The sequence below is a fragment of the Phoca vitulina genome, unplaced genomic scaffold, assembly GCF_004348235.1.
Source record: "Phoca vitulina isolate PV1807 unplaced genomic scaffold, GSC_HSeal_1.0 scaffold71, whole genome shotgun sequence".
Lineage (NCBI taxonomy): Eukaryota > Metazoa > Chordata > Mammalia > Carnivora > Phocidae > Phoca > Phoca vitulina.
Genome location: NW_022589774.1, coordinates 13604453 through 13626214, shown reverse-complemented (window position 1 = coordinate 13626214; position 21762 = coordinate 13604453). Strand labels below are relative to the sequence as shown.

Here is a 21762-nt window from a genome sequence, read left to right as displayed (position 1 = left end):
AAAGTAAAGCAATCGGAGGGGGAGATGAACCATGAAAGACTATGGACTCTGGAAAACAAACTGAGGGTTCTAGAGGGGAGGGGGGGGTGAGAGGGTGGGTTAGCCTGGTGATGGGTATTAAAGAGGGCACGTTCTGCATGGAGCACTGAGTGTTATATGCAAACAATGAATCATGGAACACTACATCAAAAACTAATGATCTAATGTATGGTGATTAACATAACATAATAATAAAAAAGAGTAAAGCAGTGTTTCCCTAGGCATAAGAAAATACAGATAATGGAATGGGGTCCAAATATACACATTGGTTTTCATAAACCCTTAAGTAATGAAGTAATGAAGGTAAGTAAAGGACAAGAGAAAAATATAATGACAGGGATTCAGTTATTTGCATATGATTCACCTGGTTGAGAAAGAGCTGTATTGATTTTCAATGGGTGTTTAACTTAGTGTTTTACATCACTTTTGGAGCCAGCCTGTTATTGTCCATAAAGAAAGCTGTACAGTACGTATCAGGGAATGAATTCAAGAAATCATTGTGAAACAATTAACCAATAGGAATTGAGGGATTTTGCAAAGTTCTTTGAACTTTGATATTTACTGAGCAACCACAATTAACGAGCTTCATGGTAGTGCACTTAAATTCAGGGTCACACTTGATAACTGCTAATTAACCAGATTTACAACCCCAAACAGCACAACTGGAATATTTGTATTAATATAGCATTGGAATAACTAACATGCTGTTACTAATCAGTATTATTTTCATCTTGTGGGTTTCCTGTGCTCATGGACAAGGTAAGTTGAAACAGATCTGAACACTTACTTTCTCTCTTAAATGTAACTTCATATCATATCTACTTTCATGTATCTATATTTTTTAATGAATTTACTAGTAAAAATAGTCTGTATTGTGATACCATAATGGAGCATAACTTTATAAAGGAAAATTATCTTGTGTTTATCTAACGGGAAAATAAAATAAATTCTGTTTTCTATTTCCTAAATTTGACAGGACACACAATGCTGATTATGGAGATGTGTGAGTATGCTCACACAACTTTAGGAAATACGTCACAAGAAAAGTGAGATTCTGACCTCAAAATATATGGAGGTTTCTTATTTTTAATGCAAGAAATGGATATCTACATAATCTTGTATATGGTGATGGTTTTATGACTTTGTATGTCAAAACTTCTTAAGTTTAGCAGAAGTAGAATATTTGTCATATTTTTTAATTATTGAGAGTCACTTAAAAATCTGAATTAATCAGTAATGATCAACACTTAATAGTAATTTCTATTAATGCAAGAGGATGCTTTTTGGTTGAGATAAAGTCATTCTAAAATATTTTGGATTTGTAGGGGCACCTAGGAGGCTCAGTTGGTTAAGCGACTGCCTTCGGCTCTGGCCATGATCCCAAGGTCCTGAGATCAAGCCCCTCATTGGGCTCCCTGCTCAGCAGGGGAGTCTGCTTCTCCCCCTTCCTCTGCTCATCCTCTCTCTCTCACTCTCTCTCTTTCAAATAAATAAATAAAATCTTTAAAAAATGTTTTGGATTTGAAATAGTGTAAAGTCTGTGTTGTTATTTATAATATGTGGGTATATAATTTTTTAAGTATACATTTATATACATATCACTTAACTAAAACTACTTAAAACATAAAAATATCTATCTTTATAGTACATAATATGTATTTGTCCTAAGCTAGTAGTTTATTTTTTTTAATTTTTTTTTATTTTTTTAAAGATTTTATTTATTTACTTGACAGAGAGACAGCAAGAGAGGGAACACAAGCAGGGAGAATGGGAGAGGGAGAAGCAGGCCTCCCTGCGAGCAGGGAGCCCAACGCGGGGCTCGATCCCAGCACCGGGGGATCATGACCTTAAGCCGAAGGCAGACACTTAATGACTGAGCCACTCAGGCACCCCGCTAAGCTAGTAGTTTAGTTAAATAAAGTAATTGATGTTTTATTTGGTGAAAACTGCTTTCCCAATTCACTCACACAAAGAAACTTATTAAATCAGACATTTCAAATATATGCAGTTTACCGTATTTCAATTATACCTTAATAAAGCTGTTACGAGGGGCACCTGGGTGGCTTAGTTGGTTGAGCCTCCAACTCTTTGTTTCAGCTGAGGTCATGATCTCAGGGTCCTGGGATCAAGCCCCATGTTTGGCTCTGGGCTCAACAAGGAGTCTGCTTCTCTTCCTCTCCCCCGCCCCCTCCCTCTGCTTTCACTCTCGCTCTTAAATAAATAATAACTAACTAACTAAATAAATAAATAAATAAATCTTTAACAAAGCTAAAGCTGTTACAAGCAATTATGATCAATTTAATATTTCAACAAAATTCGCATCAAAACAATAAATTTTAATTTACATTTCTGAGTCCACTGGTAAATATTGAGTAAATAAATAATTTTCAGAGCATTAGCTGTAGCACATTGCTCACTGATTTGTTTTCACCTTTCGAGTAACATATTTTTTAGATTATGTCTCTGAATTCAGTCCTTGTATATTAAAAATTATATCTCATGACATAAATATAATTGGTAGATTTTTAAACTTTAGAGAGCAGTTTATTTTTGTGTACTAGTTCTAATAGCTTTTTGCTGCATGTGTAAAATCTTTAAGATTTTTATTTATACAATTACATTTTTCTCCTTTCTTAAAGTCTTTATAAATTCTTCATTATGATATCTTTTTAAAGGCTCTTTCTTTTAAAATCAAAAACTCTCATTTCCAAATTATTATAAATGAAATCTCTAAAGTGCTTTAAGATACTTCATTGCACCATTTTTGAAGAGAATATAAATCACAGTGCTTTACTCCTGAATTTACTAAAATTCATTTTGGTAATTTGCTGTACACAGAGTTTTATATGCTCTTTAAGACTATATCCAGGTAATTCCCTTTACTAGCAACAATAATAACAAGACAACAAAACATCCCATCTAGTTTGAAACTATCCTTCCTCAGTGAATTCTTTCTGAAAGCAGCCTTTGAGATGAATGCCCTGTAAGTTTGGGTTGCACCAATGTTTCTCAAAGGAGAAATGAACTCACTTGGTGGAAGCACACTGTTTTGTATACAGAAGACGTCTTTGTGTGTTTATTGGCATGGGTTGAATTGCGTTCCTGCAAAATTCAAATGCTGAAATCCTGACTCCCAGGACCAAAGAGTGTGACTGTATACAGAAATAGGGTCTTTAGAAAGGAAATTAAGTTAAAACAAGGTCATTAGGGTGGATCCTAACCCAATAAACCTGGTGTCCCTGTATGAGGAAGAAATTAGGACAGAGACACATAAAGGGAAGACTCAGGGAGAAGAGGCCATCTACAAGCCAAGGACAGATGCCACAGAAGAAACCATTCCTGCTGACACCTGATCTCTGACTTCTACCTTCTAGAATTACAAGAAAATAAATTTCAGATATTTAAGCCACCCATTCTACAATTATAGTTTCATATGTGTATATGTTCATATATCCTATGTAATGTGTTGTCTAGAGTAGGAGAAGAGGGATGGAAAGGGCCAAGATTTCTGAGGGGAGATCTGTAGAAGACACAGAAAGAAGAGACACAGAAAGTGAATAGAGAACTATAAATAATCTGACCATCCCAAGTGAATTTCTTAGATCTGAGAAGCCTACTGGATAGAACCACTTTTATTCTTTCCTCAGTGTTTACATTTTAATCTTGGAAATACTTCTGAAGAACTTAAACATCACAAATGTCTCAAATACCTTTATACTCTTAGTTATAGATTGTCCCAGTTCTTGAATCACAAACCTAAGTGGAACAATTAAATAGAATAATAAATTCATCAATATGATTATTAAAATAAAATATAATTATTCATGTATGATACTGTTTTTTTCTTAAGGAGGAACTTGTGATTTTCCAGAAATAAGACATGGAAACATATATGATGAAGACAGATATAAACAAAGCTTCCCTGTTGCTATAGGAAAATATTTCTACTATTCCTGTGATCACAGCTTTGTGTCTCCTTCACAATCACTCTGGACTCAAATAATCTGCACAGAGGAAGGATGGTCACCAACACCAAAGTGTATCAGTGAGTAAATACCTGGTCATTATCTGGATGAATTATTCAGTGCATTCAGTGGGGCAGATGGGGATGAGGGGGATGTCAGGGGGGCTCACAGAGTTTAGACAATCACAGAGTTGGGGACTGGAGGATCCAGCAAAGGCAAGATAGTCATTCCTCTTTTGTAAGAAGCTGTTTGTGGAAACAAATCAGAAAAAAAAACCAAGTACAAACTTTTGTGGAATATCTAGATCTTTTCATTTTAAATATTAATGGTCAATACTGTTAACTGCTACTATTTAATTCAAACACACTCATTTGGTAATTGTATGAATGTAGATTGTCTCAAGAAAGTTTATTTGTGGGGCGTCTGGGTGGCTCAGTTGGTTAAGCAACTGCCTTCAGCTCAGGTCATGATCCCAGGGTCCTGGGATCAAGTCCTGCATTGGGCTCCCTGCTCAGCAGGGAGCCTGCTTCTCCCTCTCCCTCTGCCTGCCGCTCCCCCTGCTTGTGCTCTCTTGCTCTCTGTCAAATATATAAATAAAATCTTTAAAAAAAATAAAATGAAAAATCTTAAAAAAGAGTTTATCTGTATGTGTAATATCTGATTCAAAATGTGCTGTTCCTTCAAATATTCAAGAAGCATTTTTAAGCTATTTTCCTTAATTTTGTGTTTTTTACTGATTATATCTTTGTTTTTTAAAATTATATTTGTCTTACCCTCTCAATGAGTACAGAGAAAAAGCAGAGAAGTAAAGAAAACAGTGTCATGAAATAGAAAAGTAACAAAGGCAAAGGAAAGAAAAGTCATCTCTTCCTTCAAAAATCAATTTAGACAATCAAATGAGAAATAAAAACTAATTTTTCTGATATCTAGAGGAATTTTACAAATGTAAAAAGTTTTATATATGCATGCGGTGATTGATGACATTACATATTTTTTCTTTTTAACTTGCATGAACTAATTTTTAAGAATTGAATTTTTTGCGCTTGATTTCTCTTTTGAAGTTTGCAAAATGTACTACTCTTTCCTTGCAAGATTTGTATTTGTCATCTTTTCGGTTTTTAGGGCAGTGCTTTTTCCCTTGGGTGGAAAATGGTCATTCAGCATCTTCAGGACAGACACACCAGGAAGGTGACACCGTACAAATTGTCTGTGATACGGGCTACAGCGTTCTATACAATCAGAGCAGCATCCAATGCACAGAAAGTGGTTGGTCCACTCCTCCTAAATGCAGTCAGCGAGGTAAGTAAAATACTGTCCTTTGAGATCCTGTATTCTTTTCTATTTTATAAAGACTTAGCAGCAGGAAAGATATGCAGCATTGCTGTTGTTGTGATTGTCCCCCTTTTAGGTTTAGGGTTCCAATTGTGTCTAAGTAGATATGAAAGTCTCTGGATAATCACTAGAAAATCATTTTGTCCCCTTACATGAGTTAAATGTAGGCAATATTAGAAAACACTAGTCAAGAACACAATGAAAATCTTTGAAAGATCCTTGCATGTTTTAGTAACACAAATTTAATGTTTGTAATGAAATTAGACAAAATCAGTTGACACAGCATGAGGATAAATTAAATTTTACATAGTGTAATTGTTAAAATACTGCATGTGCAAGATCTTATTGCTAGGAAACAGGTACTTGGCACTTATCTTTTTTGCCAAGTGCTAAATTGATCTCATTTAAAGACTAGCACAAATGTATTGATAATTTCCACATTGTTAGAACTTTGTATTTCTGAAATTCAGATTTCTAGGGTATAATTTAGAACATGGAAAACTCCTTCATAAAAAACCACATCAAAAACAGGAATATATTGGAACTGAAGTTGAGTTGGAGTTTCTCATACTTTTAATGGAAACAAAGCAGTTGCTGGATGTGAATAAGGGTCTAGGGAATAATAAGATTCCTAAAGCATAGTCAAAGCCTCTAAGGGAACAGTGTCTATTCTAGCCCTCCATATTTTCCCACTCATTATTAATTCATCTAATCAATATTGTGAACTTGTGTATGCCAAGCAGTACCACAACTGTTAGAGATTAGTGCTCTACAGAGTCAGTGTATCTTTATTCATAGACTATAATGTCAAGTAGAAAACTGACAGTAAAAATAATTTTACAAAGAAGAAAATAGAAAATTAAAGATGATGAATCATGCACATTATAAAAGATAATAATAATAAAGTGACTGGAAGGAGTTCATATTTCACATGAGATAGTTTTTGAATCTTCTCCAACCTTAAGGATGGCACCTGGAGAAGAGTTAGATCAATCATCTGAAGGCATCAAAAGGCTTGGACTCAATGAAAGAAAACAAGGAGGCCAGTGTGGCTGGCTCATGATGAGGCAGAGCGTTGAATTAATTTAGAAGTTATAAACCATAGGACATATTTTGGACCTTAGTCTATGTGCAATTAGAAACCTCTGGGAGATTTTCAGCAGGCAAATGACACAAAATGAATTTAAAACAAGATCATTATGAATGCTATTTTGAAAATGAATCTGAAATGACCAAGAAGAGAAGAAGGGAGGAGTGCCAGTAAAAACATTACCATCATCTAGATGTGGCATGTTCTGGGGTACAATAAAATGGAGAAAAGAAGCATTTTTCTGGAGTTGCAGTTTATGTTATTTGCAATGTAGAAAAGGAGAGAATTGAACTGTCTGATACAGGCTGAATATTACAGTATGCCAAGCATACTTTTAAATAAACGGAAAACAAAAAAAATCAAGAAGAATCTTAATGCCTTAAAGTTATGTAATGTTATTTGTCAATTACATCTCAATAAAGCTGGGGGAAAAAGAAGCAAGTCTCTTGTAGACAGCATATACATCATTCCAAACATTTTTAGACCTCTTTCTCCAAAACTTTTGCTTTTTAATTGGAGAGTTTAATTCATTTAAAGTAATTACTGATAACAAAGTTCTTACCACTGCCATTTTAATTTATTTTCTGTATGTCTCATATCTTTTTGTCCTCAGTTTCCCATTAATGCCTTTTTTTAATGTTTAATGGATTTTTTTGTAGTGAACCAATCTGATTCCCTTCTCATTTGCTTTTCTTTCTATTCTTTAGTGATTTATTTTAGTGGTTTCTCCAGGGATTACAAATCACATCTTAAATTTACGATTACCTAGTTTGAATTAGTACCAGCCAAGCTGAAGTAGCATCTAAAAATCTGCTCCTATACATCTTCATTCCTTCCCCTTTATATGTTATTGTCACAAAGTATATCTTTGTCATTGTGTTCCCATTAATATAGATTTATAATTATTGTTTCATGCATTTGTCTTTTAAATCATATAAGAAAAATAATTTAAAAACATAAACACAATAATAATGGCTTTTATATTTCCCTTTATTACCTATAGTTACCTAATGGTACCTATAGTGACCTTTACCATTGTCCTCTATGTCTTCATTTAGCTTCAAGTTACTGTCTGATGTCCTTATACTTCAGCCTTCAGCATTTCTTATAGGTCATGTCTACTTATAACAAATTCCCTCACTTTTTGTTTATTGGAGGATGTCTTCATTTCTCCTTCAATTTTGAAGGATATTATGGCCCAATATAAAATTGTTGCTTGATAGTTTTTTTTCCCTTTTAAATATTTCTTATCACTGCCTCCTGGCCTCCATGGTTTCTAAGGAGAAATTGACTCTTGATGTTAATTAGGACTTCTTATATGCAATGCGTGGCTTCTTCTTTGCTACTTTCAAGATTATCTCTTTATCTTTGGATTTGATACTTTGATTCTAATGTATCTCAGTATAGACCTCTGCATCTGAGTTTTTTTCTCCTTGGAGTTTGTTGAGATTCTTGGATATGAAGATAATACCTTTTATCAAATTTAGGAAGGTTTCACCAATTAATTTGAATAGTGGTTCATTTTTCTTCATTTCATTCTGCTCATTTTTCTTCATTCTTTTTTCTTACTGCTTCTCTTTTGACCTACCTTCAAGTCCATTGATTCTCTTTTTTGTTATATTTTCTTTTCTTCTTAGAGACTTCACCTTCAGTCATACTTTAAGGGTAATTCTGCTGGCAACAAATTCAGTTTTCCTTTGTCTGAGACTATCTTATTTTCCTATATTCCTAAAGGATATAGAATTTGAGGTTGATAATTCTTTTGTTCCACCACTTTTAAAATATTGGGCCACTTGTCCTGGCTTCCTTAGTTTTGGATGAGTAGTTCACTCTCATTTGAATCATTGTTTGCCTATTGGTTCTGCATTATTTTTCTCTAGCTACATTTAGGATTTTTTTTTCTTTTCCTTTAATTTTCAGCAATTTGATAATGATGTGTCTTGACATGGAGTAGAGCTTACAGTTTCCTGAAGAGGTATATTTATATGTTACATGCATTTGGAGAAATTCTTGACCACAATTCTTTAAATATTTTTTTTAGCTCTATACCCTTTCCCCTTTATGGAATGCCAGTCTTATTTATTTTCCCACAAGTCTCTGCAGTCTGTTAATTTTGTACGTTTACATTTTACTTTTAGATTACATCATTTCTATTCATCTATCTTCAACATCAATGATTCATTCTTCCATCATCTCTAATTTATTACTGAGCTCCTTCCAATGAGGGTTTTTTAAATGTTATCTTATTGTATTTTTCAATGTATAATTCTTATTTGGTTCTTTAAATTAGGTATCAAAGAGTTCCACAATCTGAGTGATCTCAAAGTTAGCATCTGTTCATTTTCTTTTCTCTTTTGAGATTTTCCTGAATCTTGGTGTGATGAGTAATTTCCAATTGTATCCTGGACCATTGGGGTATAATGTAGTAAGAATTGGGATTTTATTTAAACCTTCTATTTGATCAGGCCTCCACTGATACAACTCTTGCAGGTAAAGGAAGCAATGCCTTATTAGTGCTGGATGGTAAAGGCCTATCACTTGTCTTCGCTGACATCTCCCTGGACTGGGGTTGGGGCGCCACCTTATTACCAAGCAAGGTGCATTTCCAACTATGCACTTGCCTTCCACTGATACCATGGGAGAGAAGAGGTAATTTATTGCTGCAACTGTGGACATAAGTATAGCATAAGCAGTGAGCCTCTGCTCACATCATGGGAAGAGCAAGGAGCACCTTGTTTGATAGGGCAGGTTGAAAATCTAATCTACCCACTTAACCTTTCCTGATAGGCAGACTGCAGTGTCTCTATGGTGTTTTTCTAGGATAAGTTAGATATTATTTGAAAAAAAAAAAGCATCTGTCTTTGTAGGCTGTTTTTCTTGGCCTTTGCCTAGAAAGAGACCGTTCTCTTTCTCTATTCTTTTGGGGGCTTTTTTTTTTTGGTGTAAATTTCATGGCTCTAGGTTGAAAGTTTCTCTCATCGCATGTCTGGGATATGCAAGAAGTAAAAAGAAACCCAAGCAATTCACAGCTGTGTTGCTCCTTTTGTTTCTATATCATTAGCAAATCTGACTTCTCTACATTGTTCAGAGTTTCCTTATGTTTTTTTTATATAATATGTCAGACTTTTGTGTTATACTTAGCAGAGGGAGTTAGAAATGCTTCTAGATTCCATCTTTCTGAAACAGGAAGTTAGTATACCCTTTTTACCTTCTATAAATTTGTTTCTTTAATTTTTGCAAGGAGTTGATTTTTAAAAACAAAAAAAATTAAATGACTAGTGTCCCAAGAGACATTGTAGTAGGTTGTATAAGAGTACAGGAACTTTAGGGGTGCCTGGGTGGCTCAGTTGGTTAAGTGGCTGCCTTTGGCTCAGGTCATGATCTCCAGGTCCTGGGATTGAGCCCCAAGTTGGGCTCCCAGCTCAGCATGGAGTCTGCTTCTCCCTCTGCCTCTGCCACTCCCCCTGCTTGTGCTCTCTGTCAAATAAATAAATAAAATATTTTTAAAAAAGAAAAGGTACGGGAACTTTATATGATGGCTAACTATGCAACTGCCCATCATTAGTCATTGCAAACATCATTTTTATACCGGAATATGGCAAAGCAGAAATATTTATTTCTAGTGTATGTGTGATTTAATGTGGCATGAATGGAAGAGCTACAAGATATTGCAATCCTCACTTTATATGATTAGAACTTCACCAATAAATTATTTCTTTCCTCAGAATCACACAAGTCCTGAAATTACATATTGTGCTGCTTCTCAGATATACAGGATATTTTGTATATAATTCCTAATAATTTCACATAACATAACAATACATTAAAAGAAGCAAGTCAAAGTAGGGTTCTATCATAATACTTTTAAAAGGTGGCACAGTTTGATTACTCTGACAAGATCAGTTGTCAGGAGTGGATGGTGTATAGAAAGGAAACTGTTACTTGCGTCCATGTTTACCAGATTCTCATTGGAGAGAGCTCGCCTGAAGCATGAGACTCACAGACAAGGCAACTAACTAGAGGGCGAGAAGCAAGAGCTTTAGTAGGCAGAAAGAGAGACTCTGGCACGGGAGGGGTTTAGCGAGTTAAGCCGGGGCAGTGATGTTGTCTAGGGGTCTTTACGGGTTTTACCTGGGCAAGGGGCAGAGTTTGTGGCCCCCTCCTCCAACAGTTTTCCCATTGGTCAGTTTAAGACCTTTTCTATATAAGACTATGGCGCTATGGACTTGGTGGGCATAGTGCTATGTCCTAGCTTCCTGTTATCTGGGGCCATTGTTTAGCCTTACACGGTCTATTGTCAACTTTTTTTTTATCTTCTTTAGGTCCCTTGGTGGATTCTTTGTTCAGTGGCTGTGTGTCCAGTTTTAGGCATGGAAAGCTTGACCCACAGATGTTTGTGCAAACTTGCTTCAGCCCAGGTCCCTGACTACCAACAATTCCTCAAGGCCTATCAAAATAAAGGGAGGGGAGAAAACTAGCTTTATTTTAATTGTGCAAAACCAAGTTGTAAAACTGAAAAATTTCAGTTAACATATATGACTTTTATTTTAGGCCCACTGAAGATGTCTATTTGTAATCCTGACTGAAATTTGCTATTCAACTGGTATGATGATCTTTCCTATTATGATGTGTGTTTTTTCCACACCACCAAACAATTATCTGACACCAGGAGGGTGTCCTACAATTCAACTCAATTCTGACACTATTTACCTGGAAATTGCATAATCCCACAGATTAAGGGCTCAGTCCTACTAGACTGCTTCTATCCCCTTCACAAGACAATTGCAAAAATTCAGTGTGTCATCTAACCAAATAGCTATAGATCAGAGGTTCCTAGGACCTTCTCCTCAGGTTCAATTAATTTAGTAGAGCAGCTCACAGAACTAAAAAAACAAAACAAAACAAACAAACAAAAACATTTTATTTACTAGATTACTAGTTTATTATAAAGGATATTACTCAGGAATAGCCAGATGAAAGAGATGCGCAGGGCAAGATATATGGTAAGGGGCATGGAGCTTCCTTTGCCTTCTCTGAGTTCACTACCCTCCCAGCAGCTCCATGTGCTTACCTCCCAGGAAGCTCTCAGAACCCTGTCCTTTTGGGTTATTATGGAGGCTTCATTACATAGGCATGGTTGATTAAATCATTGGGCATCAGCAATTGATTCAACCTCCAGTCCCTCTCCCCTCTCTGGAGGTCATGATGGTGGGACTGCAAGTTCCAACTCTCTAAAGATAGGGCTGGTTCCTCTCTGGCAAGAAGACCCTATCCTTGGAGTTTTCTAGAAGTCACCTCATTAACATAACTAAAGACACCTTTATCACACTCATCACTTAGGAAATTCCAAGCATTTTAGGAGCTCTGTGCTAGATGTGGGGACAAGGACTAAATATATATTTATTATAAATCATAATATCACCACTGTTAACTTTGTTGCAAGTAAATTGGGATTGTAGCATATTGGCAGCATAGTATCTCAACAGCTCTGCTTTGTTTGCTTAAAGAAATTCCCTTCTTTTTGTGTTTGCAAGAATTTTGTTTATTGTATTTTCTTTTTTGACCAAGAATTTATGTTAAAATATATTGGATTATCACTATATCTGCATCTGTTAAGATGTTTAATCACTAATAACATTCTCTCTCCAGGCTTACAAGTTTGTACGCTGCTAGTTTAGAAGGTAGGTCATAAGATACAATGCTTTCACCAGGACCAAATCAATATTTCCCTTTACTGGAAGTTGATGGTAACTCTGTTGTTATCTTGGGCCTCTCATGTCATTGAACTAACAGGCATAGGAGTGGGTTGTGTACACAGGCTGGGATATTGAACTGAATTGCCAAAGGGTTATTGTTTACTACTACCTGATGAGAGCAGGGAAATTATATTTGAATGCAGAAAATTCTCTGAGGCTCCTCCTTTTGCACTTCTCTGTGTATCAATAAAGGTTAATAGAAGACATCAACAAACTACTAAATATAAGGTTGCTGTGGATTCTGACAATTTGGAGAAGTGTGGTTAACCCCATCAGGTAGAGGACCTGGACTAGTTTAGATGCTGGCTGAAGAGGAAGGAAACATATAGTGAATGGGGTGTAGAAAAACATTTATAATATCAACCACAGCCTAATGATCAATAACTTACATGAGGACTATGACAATATACTTCTGTTTTGATTCTTATAGATATATTTGCATATTTTTAGCTGTTTTCTCTTGCTTGACCTTATGCTTTTGTGAAAAGAAATGATTTAGCTTTTAAGATACAGAATACCTCTGTGGGCTTGTGACTAAAATAAGGTAATAACATCACCAAATATCAATAGGATGAGTTGGAAGTTCTGACTCCCATTTATAGGAAGAGAACAAAGACATCTTCATTATAGGAAGGCAAATTTGATCTTGCTATGTGGAGCTATCATTACTGTTATTGTGATGGACAGTGGTGGATTACGCTGATTATTTCATTGATGTCATCAAGCACCACATCCAAATTTCTTAAGATTTAAAGCATATAAACTACATTTCCTATTATTCTTTGTTTGTTGGTTTTCACTGAGTTTCACCCATAGAAGGAGTAGTCGGAAATCAGAAACAAGGAAGATCATTTTGGCTTTACCAGTGTGGCAGTTCCCAACAGTAGTTAGAAACAGATGTATTCAAGTGGAGATTGGGTGATCCAGAGGGAATACTACTTTTGGAAGTCCTGCTAGTTTGTTCCTGTTCTTCCCTAGACCCAGAACTAACTGCAAAACTCCTTCCAACAACAGAGCAACATGTGTAAGTTCTAGGTGCCATCTTGAAAGCAATAGAATCTTTTGCTTTTTGATATTATACTTATTGCTCTTTATGTCCTCCAGCTTCTTCATTCTCCCATTTGGTCTGGCAGACCTTTCTGTACCTTTGCAACTAATTACCTATATTTAATTTTCACTGGGAGAAATAGCTAGATTGGTTTCTGGCTGAATGTGACTGAATGTGACTAACTCAATAAGTGATAACAGAAAGAACATATTCATTATATGCAAAGTTTAAGATGTGGGGAGAGTAAATGGACCCAAATGGAAGTAAAGTCTCCATATTTTACTTGAAGTGGTAATGTGTGAATACCAGAAAGGAATGCTAAGCTATATATGTACATCTTAATACCTAGAGCTACCACTAATAGACTTATACAAGAAGTATACTCAGCAATATAGATGTATCAAAATAAAATTATTTTAAAATGTTGAAGAGACCTACAGGGAAGGCAAGAAAAGGAAACAGGAATTAAAAACGGAGAACACACACACACACACGCACACACACGCACACACATACAGCCCCCAAATAATAAAATGACTGACATAGCCTTTAACACAGCAATAATTACTTTAAATGTAAATGGTCTAAATACTTCAGTTAAAAGACTGAGAATGGCAGGGTGAACACAGAAACAAGACTCAACTATGTACTGTCTACAAGAAACTCACTTCTAATATGAAAACATATTTACACTCAAAGTGAAAGATTAGAAAAAAAATCACTTGATCTATTTTGTTGTCAATGCTCTCCATTGCATTTTCAATTTCATCAAGTGCAGAATTTGTCTGGTTCTTTCTTGTGATTTCTATATCTTTGCTAAATTTCTCATTTTGTTTGTGTATTGTTTTCCTGATTTTATTGAATTGTCTTTCCGTGTTTTCTTGTGCCTCACTAAGCATTTTTAAGACAGCTGCTTTGAGTTCTTTATCAGGTAAATTGCAGATCTCCAATCTTTAGGGTTGAAGATTACTGTGTCCCTTTGGTGGTGTCATGTTTCCTTGATTTTTTTATGTTCCTTGAAGTTTTAAGGTGTTGCCTTTACATTTGAAGTAGCATTCACCTTTTGTCACCTTTAGTGATTGATTTCAGCTGAGGAATACCTTCTGTCAGCCATCTTAGGGATTCTGATGATTTCTCAGATCTTTTTGTGGTTGTGCCTACTTCACACTTCTTGCTTCTCCCTGTGACAGAAATATTAAGCTTGTATACCTTCTCAACCCTGCAAAGCCAGGCCAGTTGCTACAGCCTTTATTAAAATAATTTTCTTGTGGTTTATAATTCATTTAAAGTTTATATAATTTATAATATTTATGTTATTAAACCCAAAGGGAAATATCCAGAAAAACTCTCATTTTTAATGGATCTATGCCAAAAAAAAAAAAAAAAAGTCTATCAAACTTCTAGTGAAGGATGGAGAGAAATTTAAGGTATAGAAACTTAAATCTTATAAAAAATATTGTTTTATCTCCTTTTCCTCAATCTTACATGTAAATTTATTAAAATTAGCAGTTTTTTAAAATGACGGCTTAATTATTGATTTTAAATCCTGCTTGAAATAGACTTGGAATCCCATTTGCTGAATGGCTACTCAAATTATCATTACATTGGGTATACATTTATTTTCTAATTGATGTTTCTGGTGTGACTCCACCCATAGTGGAAAATGTTATTCTACCAAATAAGATGCCTGGGTGGTATCCTTCTGGTAAGACAGTACATTATGAACTCATCAAACCTTTAGATTTGTTTGGTGAAGGAGAAGTGATATGATTTTGTTTTTGTTTTGTGAGAGACAGAGCATGAAAGGGGGCAGAAGGAGAGAGCAGACTCCCTGCTGAGCAGGGAGCCCCATGTGGGCCTCAATCTCACAACCCTGAGATCATGACCTGAGCCGAAATCAAGAGTCAAATGTTTACCCAACTGAGCCACTCAGGTGACCCCAAAGTGATATGTTTAAATGGAACTGGACAGAACCACCTCAGTGTGAAGGAAGATTATCTCATTTCCCCCCAAGTTTTATTTATTTTTAAAGACAAAGTATGTTGCTATAAATATGTCATGAAATAGTACTTATGGAATTTTTTTTAAAGGTTTAAAGTTTTATTTCTACAAATCACAACTGATAAACACCAAAGCCTTTACCTGTAGAGACCATGCTCCAACTCAGGCTACGCTCCCAGGAAAGAGGGTGGCGCAAGAGGCAGAACCTGGGAAGTCCCAAGTTCAGGGTCAGGAGGGGTCAGGGCCTGAGGTCCTCAGCCTGAGCAGCCCCAGCTGCTGCAGTGTGTACAGGCGATGATCCGGCCCACTTCCTGCTTGCTTTTGGAGACCCGGAAAATGCAGTTCCTCCCCAAAATTGGTGTCTGTGTCTGAATGCAGCACAGGCAGCATAAATTCTCATACCCCTGCTTTTTCCATTTTGCGATCAGGTTTTTATCTGATTTTATCATAGCCTTCTTTAATACAATATTCATATTGTTCTCTGCTTATGGCTTTCTGCTTCTAAAAGAGGTCAGAAATATAGTGGGTTTTCTGCTGGTGGATCCTGAAGATAGACCACAGAGATTCCACTTTCTTCTTTACCTCATGAGGTTCTGTTTCAGCTTCTCTCATCTTTTGATCTAATTCATCCAGGGTTGGCTCCATCAACTCCCAACCATCTGGGGGAGCTTTCTGGCTTCTTTTGACTTTAGGCATTTTTCCCACAAGATAATTTGCAAAGATCATCTGCTTCCCAAGAGTATAACAGAAAGACCTCTGGTTTCTTCAGTTACAGGCTTGGGTTCTTGTCCAGCTCTACCAATTATTACTCTGTGACTTTGGGGAGGCCATATTCCCTTTCTGGTCCTCAGTCTCATCTGAACCACTGTCACCATCAGCTGCCATTTCTCTTTTATGGAATATTTTTTAAAATACAAATAAAATGATGGTACTTAAAATTCAATTTTTGGGGGGCAGACTGAACTAAGTAATGTAGTGTATTTGTTTCATGAAAGATTTGGCCAGATTAAAAGAACAGTTGGAATCATGGAAAATTCCCTGTCATAAGCATTAGACACTGAGTTATTTCCTGAGGAACAAATGTATTAAAGCTACCACAAATACATTTGACAACCCAAGAAATTCCACTTTGAAACATGGAATAGGCAGCTGGGGTGTGATCATAGAAGGTGATATAAATTTGGGTTTCTTCAGCATGTGGATTATATTTCAAGGTAGCTTACTTACTACCTGAGTTTATCCCAGGGACTAGTGAATACAGGAAAAAAAAAAAGTCTGAGTATTTGGTCATAGAACTCTCTAGTATTTAGAGTTCAGGAAATAAAGGGAATCAACAAAAGTGTTATTATATTAACCCTTTGTAGTATTTCAAATAAACTTTTGCCTGGCATATATATTTTCCAGTCTTTTACTTTGAACCCACCTATGTTTTCATGTTTGAAGAGAGTTTCTTATAGATGCCATATAGCTGGGTCTTGTTTATGTCATCCTGACATTTTTAGTCTTTTTTTTTTTTTTAAAGATTTTATTTATTTATTTGACAGAGAGAGAGAGACAAGCGAGAGAGGGAACACAAGCAGGGGGAGTGGGAGAGGGAGAAGCAGGCTTCCCACCGAGCAGGGAGCCCGACGCGGAGCTCGATCCCAGGACCCTCGGATCACGACCTGAGCTGAAGGCATATGCTTAATCGACTGAGCCACCCAGGTGCCCCATTTTTAGTCTTTTAACTGAAGTATTTAAACCATTTACAATTAAAGTAATTATTGATAGATTAGGGACTGTATCAGCCATTTATTATTTGTTTTATGTGTGTTTCCTCTGTTTCTCTTTCCTGTTTTCTTGCCTTCCCTGTGGATTTTTTGAACATTTAAAAATCATTTTATTTTGATATATCTATATTGTTTTTGAGCATATCTCTTTGTGTAGTTTTATTAGTGTTTCTGTAGGTATGAAAATGCACGTATATAGCTTATTACTCCCCCCAGAATTGACATTTTACCACATCAAGTGAAATGTGGGAACCTTGCTTCCATTTAGGTCCTTTTACTCTCCCCACATTTTTAACATAAAGCTCTTGGGTATTTCCTCCACATATATTAATTAGCATGTGATATAGTTTTGCTCAGACATCAAATCATATCAAATGATTTAATTTTGTACAAACGTCAAACATAATTTAGCCAACTAACTAGGAAAAGGAGAGTCTGTTATATTACCCTATTTTTATTAGTTCCATTTTTTTCTTCATTCCTGAAGTCTTAATTCTTCTGTTATCTTTTCCTTTCTACTTAGAGAATTCCTTTATAAATTCTTTAAGGACAGGTCTGCTAGAGACAAATTCTGTTTCCTTTGCCTCAGAATGTCTTCCTTTCGCCCTTAAATCCTACAAGATAGTGTCACTGCATATAGAATTTGGGGTTGACAGTTCTTTCTGACCCCATGGTCACAGATGAGCACCCCACTGATATTTGAGTCCTTTCTCCCCCATTGGTTTGCATAATTTCTATCTAGCTTTTGATACTTTTTTCCTTTTCTTAATAGTTTTCAGCAGTTTGATTATGATGTATCTTGGCATGAATTTCTTTGGGTTTAACCTGTTGGGAGATTTCTCAGCTTTTTTAGCATACATATTTATGTCTTATGACCAATTTGGGAAATTTTCAGCCACTTTTTTGAAATATTTTTTTCATTTCCAATCCCTTCCTCTTTCTTTTTCCGAGTGTCTACTCTGTTATCTTCCCACAGGTCCCTGAAGCTCTGTCCCTTTTTTTTTTTGTTTGCTTGTTTTCAGTCTATTTTCAAAGTGAGTGATTTGTATTGCTCTATATTCAAGTTTATGTATCCTTCTGGCATCTGCAATCTATTATTGAGCCCATCCAGTGAGTTCAAAAGGAAATGGTTACAGTTTTCAGTTCTATACTTCCACTGAATTTTTAAAAGTCACTGTCAAATGTTTCCAATATCTGTGTCATCTCAGTGTGGTCTTCTGTTGATTTTCTTTTCTTTTTTGAGATTTTCCTCGTCCCTGCTATGATTTTCAATTATATTCCAGACAGTTTGAGTATTATGTTTTAAAGCTCTGCATTTGGGGCACCTGGGTGGCTCAGTCGTTAAGCGCCTGCCTTTGGTTCAGGTCATGATCCCAGGGTCCTCAGATCGAGCCCTGCGTAAGGCTCCCTGCTTGGCGGGAAGCCTGCTTCTCCCTCTCCCACTTCCCCCGCTTGTGTTCCCTCTCTCACTGTGTCTCTCTCTGTCAAATAAATAAATAAAATCCTAAAATAAATAAACAAAACTCTGCATTTTTTGGAAATGTTTTATTTATTAGGCCATCATTACTACCATGCAAGGTACAAGTCCAGAATTCCCACTTGGCTACCACCAACATCACGGGAAAAGGGAGTGGTGTCTTGTTCTCTAGGAGTGTGGGTAGAAGTCTAGGCTCCTCACCTGGCCTCTGCTGATCAAGGTGGAGAAAGGCGTGGTCTTAGGTTTCTTCTATGGTGTTTCTCTGGAGTAGTTCAGGTGTTGTAAGAAATGCCTCTGTCTTGCTAGGCCTGGACAATCTCTTTTTATGTTGGAAGCAGAAATGTTTTGACCAGGTCTTGTCCAGAACAGGAAGCTAGCAGTTGCCTTTCACTTTATACAAACATGTAATTCTTTGAATTTAGGAAAGGGGGGGGATATTTATTTTGTAATAAAAATGAAAATCAATAAAAAATGACTAGAGATCCTACCACTTGCATCGACATGGATGGAACTGGAGGGGATTATGCTAAGTGAAATAAGTCAGTCAGGGAAAGACAGTTATCATATGGTTTCACTCATATGTGGAACATAAGGAATAGCGTGGGGGACCACAGGGGAGGGGAGGGAAAACAGAATGGGGAGAAATCAGAGAGGGAGACAAACCATGAGAGACTCTGGACTCCTGGAACCAAACTGTGGGTCTCAGAAGGGAGGGGGTTGGGGGATTGGGGTAACTGGGGGATGGGTATTAAGGAGGGCACGTGTGGTAATGAGCACCGGGTGTTGTTCACAACTAATGAATCGTTGAACACTACATCAAAAACTGAAGATGTGCTCTATGTTGGCTAACTGAACATAATGAAAAAAAAATGACTAGAGATCCAGTAGATACTACAATAAGTTGTATATAAAAACGACATTTCTGTATCTAAGCTATCCATCTGTTCAGCATATATTCTCTAAGCAAAGCATTTTTTAATACTGAAATAATGCAAAGCAGACATATTTGTTAATGCCTTATGTGTGCTTTCATGTGGGGTGAAAGGAAAGGCTCAAAAATGTAACTCTCATTTTATGTGATTGAAATTTCTTCAATGAATCATTTATGTTAGCAGAAATCACATGTCTTAATATGAAGGACTGTGCTATATCTTTATTGCTTGCCTGTGTTTTCCTTTGGTCTTTCAATAAATCAAGTAATGTTTTTTTAGACCCTAAAGGAAAATGTGGTCCCCCTCCACCTATTGACAACGGAGACATTACCTCATTCCCATTACCAGCTTATGCTCCAGGATCATCAGTTGAGTACCGATGCCAGCACTTCTATGCACTTCAGGGAAACAGGACTATAATATGTAGGAATGGACAGTGGTCGAAACCACCAAAATGCTTGGGTAAATATTTTCATATTCTCATAGGTCCTGGGAAAATTTGTGTACTGAATATGATGTTTTCCTATTTATAGAATTTTCATGGATTAACAAACAACAATTCTGTTGAATTCTTGACTACCAAATATTAATATATGAGGAAATCAAGTTGGAAAAATTCTTGTTCAAGCAATAACAGCAACAAAAGATTCTTTAATAAAAGTTCTTCATGTGATAGCTGACATTTTGCATTTTGATTATAATATCTAATTATTATACATTAAACCCAGTACCTCATTTTTACATCCTTTGTTTAAAATGATTTAAATCTACATGATGGATTTTCAGTGAGTTGGTTTGGAACAAGGTTTGAGAATGAAGTGCTAGGCCAATGTAGAATAATCTACTTGAAAGTCTGAAATTCTGTGGCAAATATTTGTATGCTACTTAATGTTTTATGTTCATTTTTGTACTTTCAGATGCATGTGTGGTATCAGAAGAAATCATGGAAAAGCATAACATACAATTACGATGGATACATGTGAAAAAATTTTATTCTAAAACAGGGGATAATATTGAATTTATATGTAAAGCTGGATATCATAGAAAGTCACCAGGTCATGCATTTCGAGTAACCTGTTGGGAAGGGAAACTGATGTATCCCACTTGTGTATAAAGCAATGGTTAAGATGCAGTCCTAAAATTAAAATATGTACATTTATCCCAAGTTTTCATTATGAATCCAATTCTTCTCAGTTATTTTTTCAACTATTATTTAACTCATTTTTATTCATAAATCAGAATTTGTGTTAAATAGAATGTGGATGATATAACCTGAGAGACAAATGAATCACTTCTTAAAAAGCACCATATTAAAACTTGGTGAACCAAAATGCTATGTGTCCTATTCATAAAATATCTGTGTCAAGAAATTAGTTGCGATCACTTCCATGCCTGCTTCTTTCCATCCTCCTAACTTTCTCAAAGGTTTCTTCATAACTCCTGAGGCTTCCTGAGGCCCTCCATTTCAGAGGAAATGTGGGAAAAAAAATGCTTGCATCCATCTTCAAAATCATATCACTTCACAAACACATAGAAACCTAATTGTGTCATACCTGTGTTATTAATAAGATATATGAAATTGTCATTTACTTTTATTTATCTCTCAATAGATATATATGCCAAAAAATGATGAAATGCATGATCTCCTATAAGATGTCTATCTAGCAAACATAATAATTCAAACAAATCATAAAGAGGAATTCAAATCTAATTAGGTGCATAACTATTATTACATTAAAAGTGATTTCAAAAGTCCAATATCAAGTATAGACACATACACACACACACACACACACACACACACACACACTATGCTTTGAACACTGAATAAATGTTTATAGAATAAAAGCTGGCAGAAAGCACAAAAATTTATAATAACTATAATTGAATTTAGAGATAATAGAGGGAAGAGTGGCTGTTTAGCTCCTTTATACTTACCTGTATTCTCCAATTTTTCTATCTTTAATATATATCGCCTTTGAACCATAGGATACGTTATTTTAAAATAAAGATATGTAAAAAGTAAGACAATACATATCAAGAACTATAAAGACCTCTGGTGATTATCTCCAGATCTAAAAACATTTTCATGATTTTGCTGGTATGGAGGGCTTTGGAAACATTCAATGACAAGAGTCTGAAATATGATTTTTACGTTCATACATTTCAAACAGCATAATTAAAATCAGTTGACTATAAACATTTTAAATTTCTACAAAAACACAACTTTAAGATGAAAATCAAGATATACATAATTAAGATAAAAATATTTTAAGGTGATATCTTGTAACTTTGCATTGCATCAAATCAAGTGGCATTCTTGCTTAGAATGAGAAACCTGGCTGTCACCAAT

At 35.7% G+C, this 21762-nt stretch overlaps 1 protein-coding gene and 1 pseudogene across 2 annotated transcripts; one reads left to right on the top strand and one right to left on the bottom strand.

Moving 5' to 3' along the window:
* The first annotated feature begins 597 nt into the window (after nt 1–597).
* Nucleotides 598–21174, top strand: LOC116624900 (complement factor H-related protein 2-like). The gene is made up of 5 exons (XM_032393154.1): nt 598–798; nt 3890–4084; nt 5127–5303; nt 19689–19871; nt 20327–21174. Exons 1-5 carry the CDS (start codon nt 741–743, stop codon nt 20521–20523), a joined length of 810 nt encoding a protein of 269 aa, XP_032249045.1. The 5' UTR covers nt 598–740; the 3' UTR covers nt 20524–21174.
* On the bottom strand, nt 15277–15927 carry LOC116624901 (annotated as a pseudogene). The gene has a single exon (XR_004297970.1). The product of XR_004297970.1 is annotated as a protein BUD31 homolog (transcript).
* Nucleotides 21175–21762: the final 588 nt, after the last annotated feature.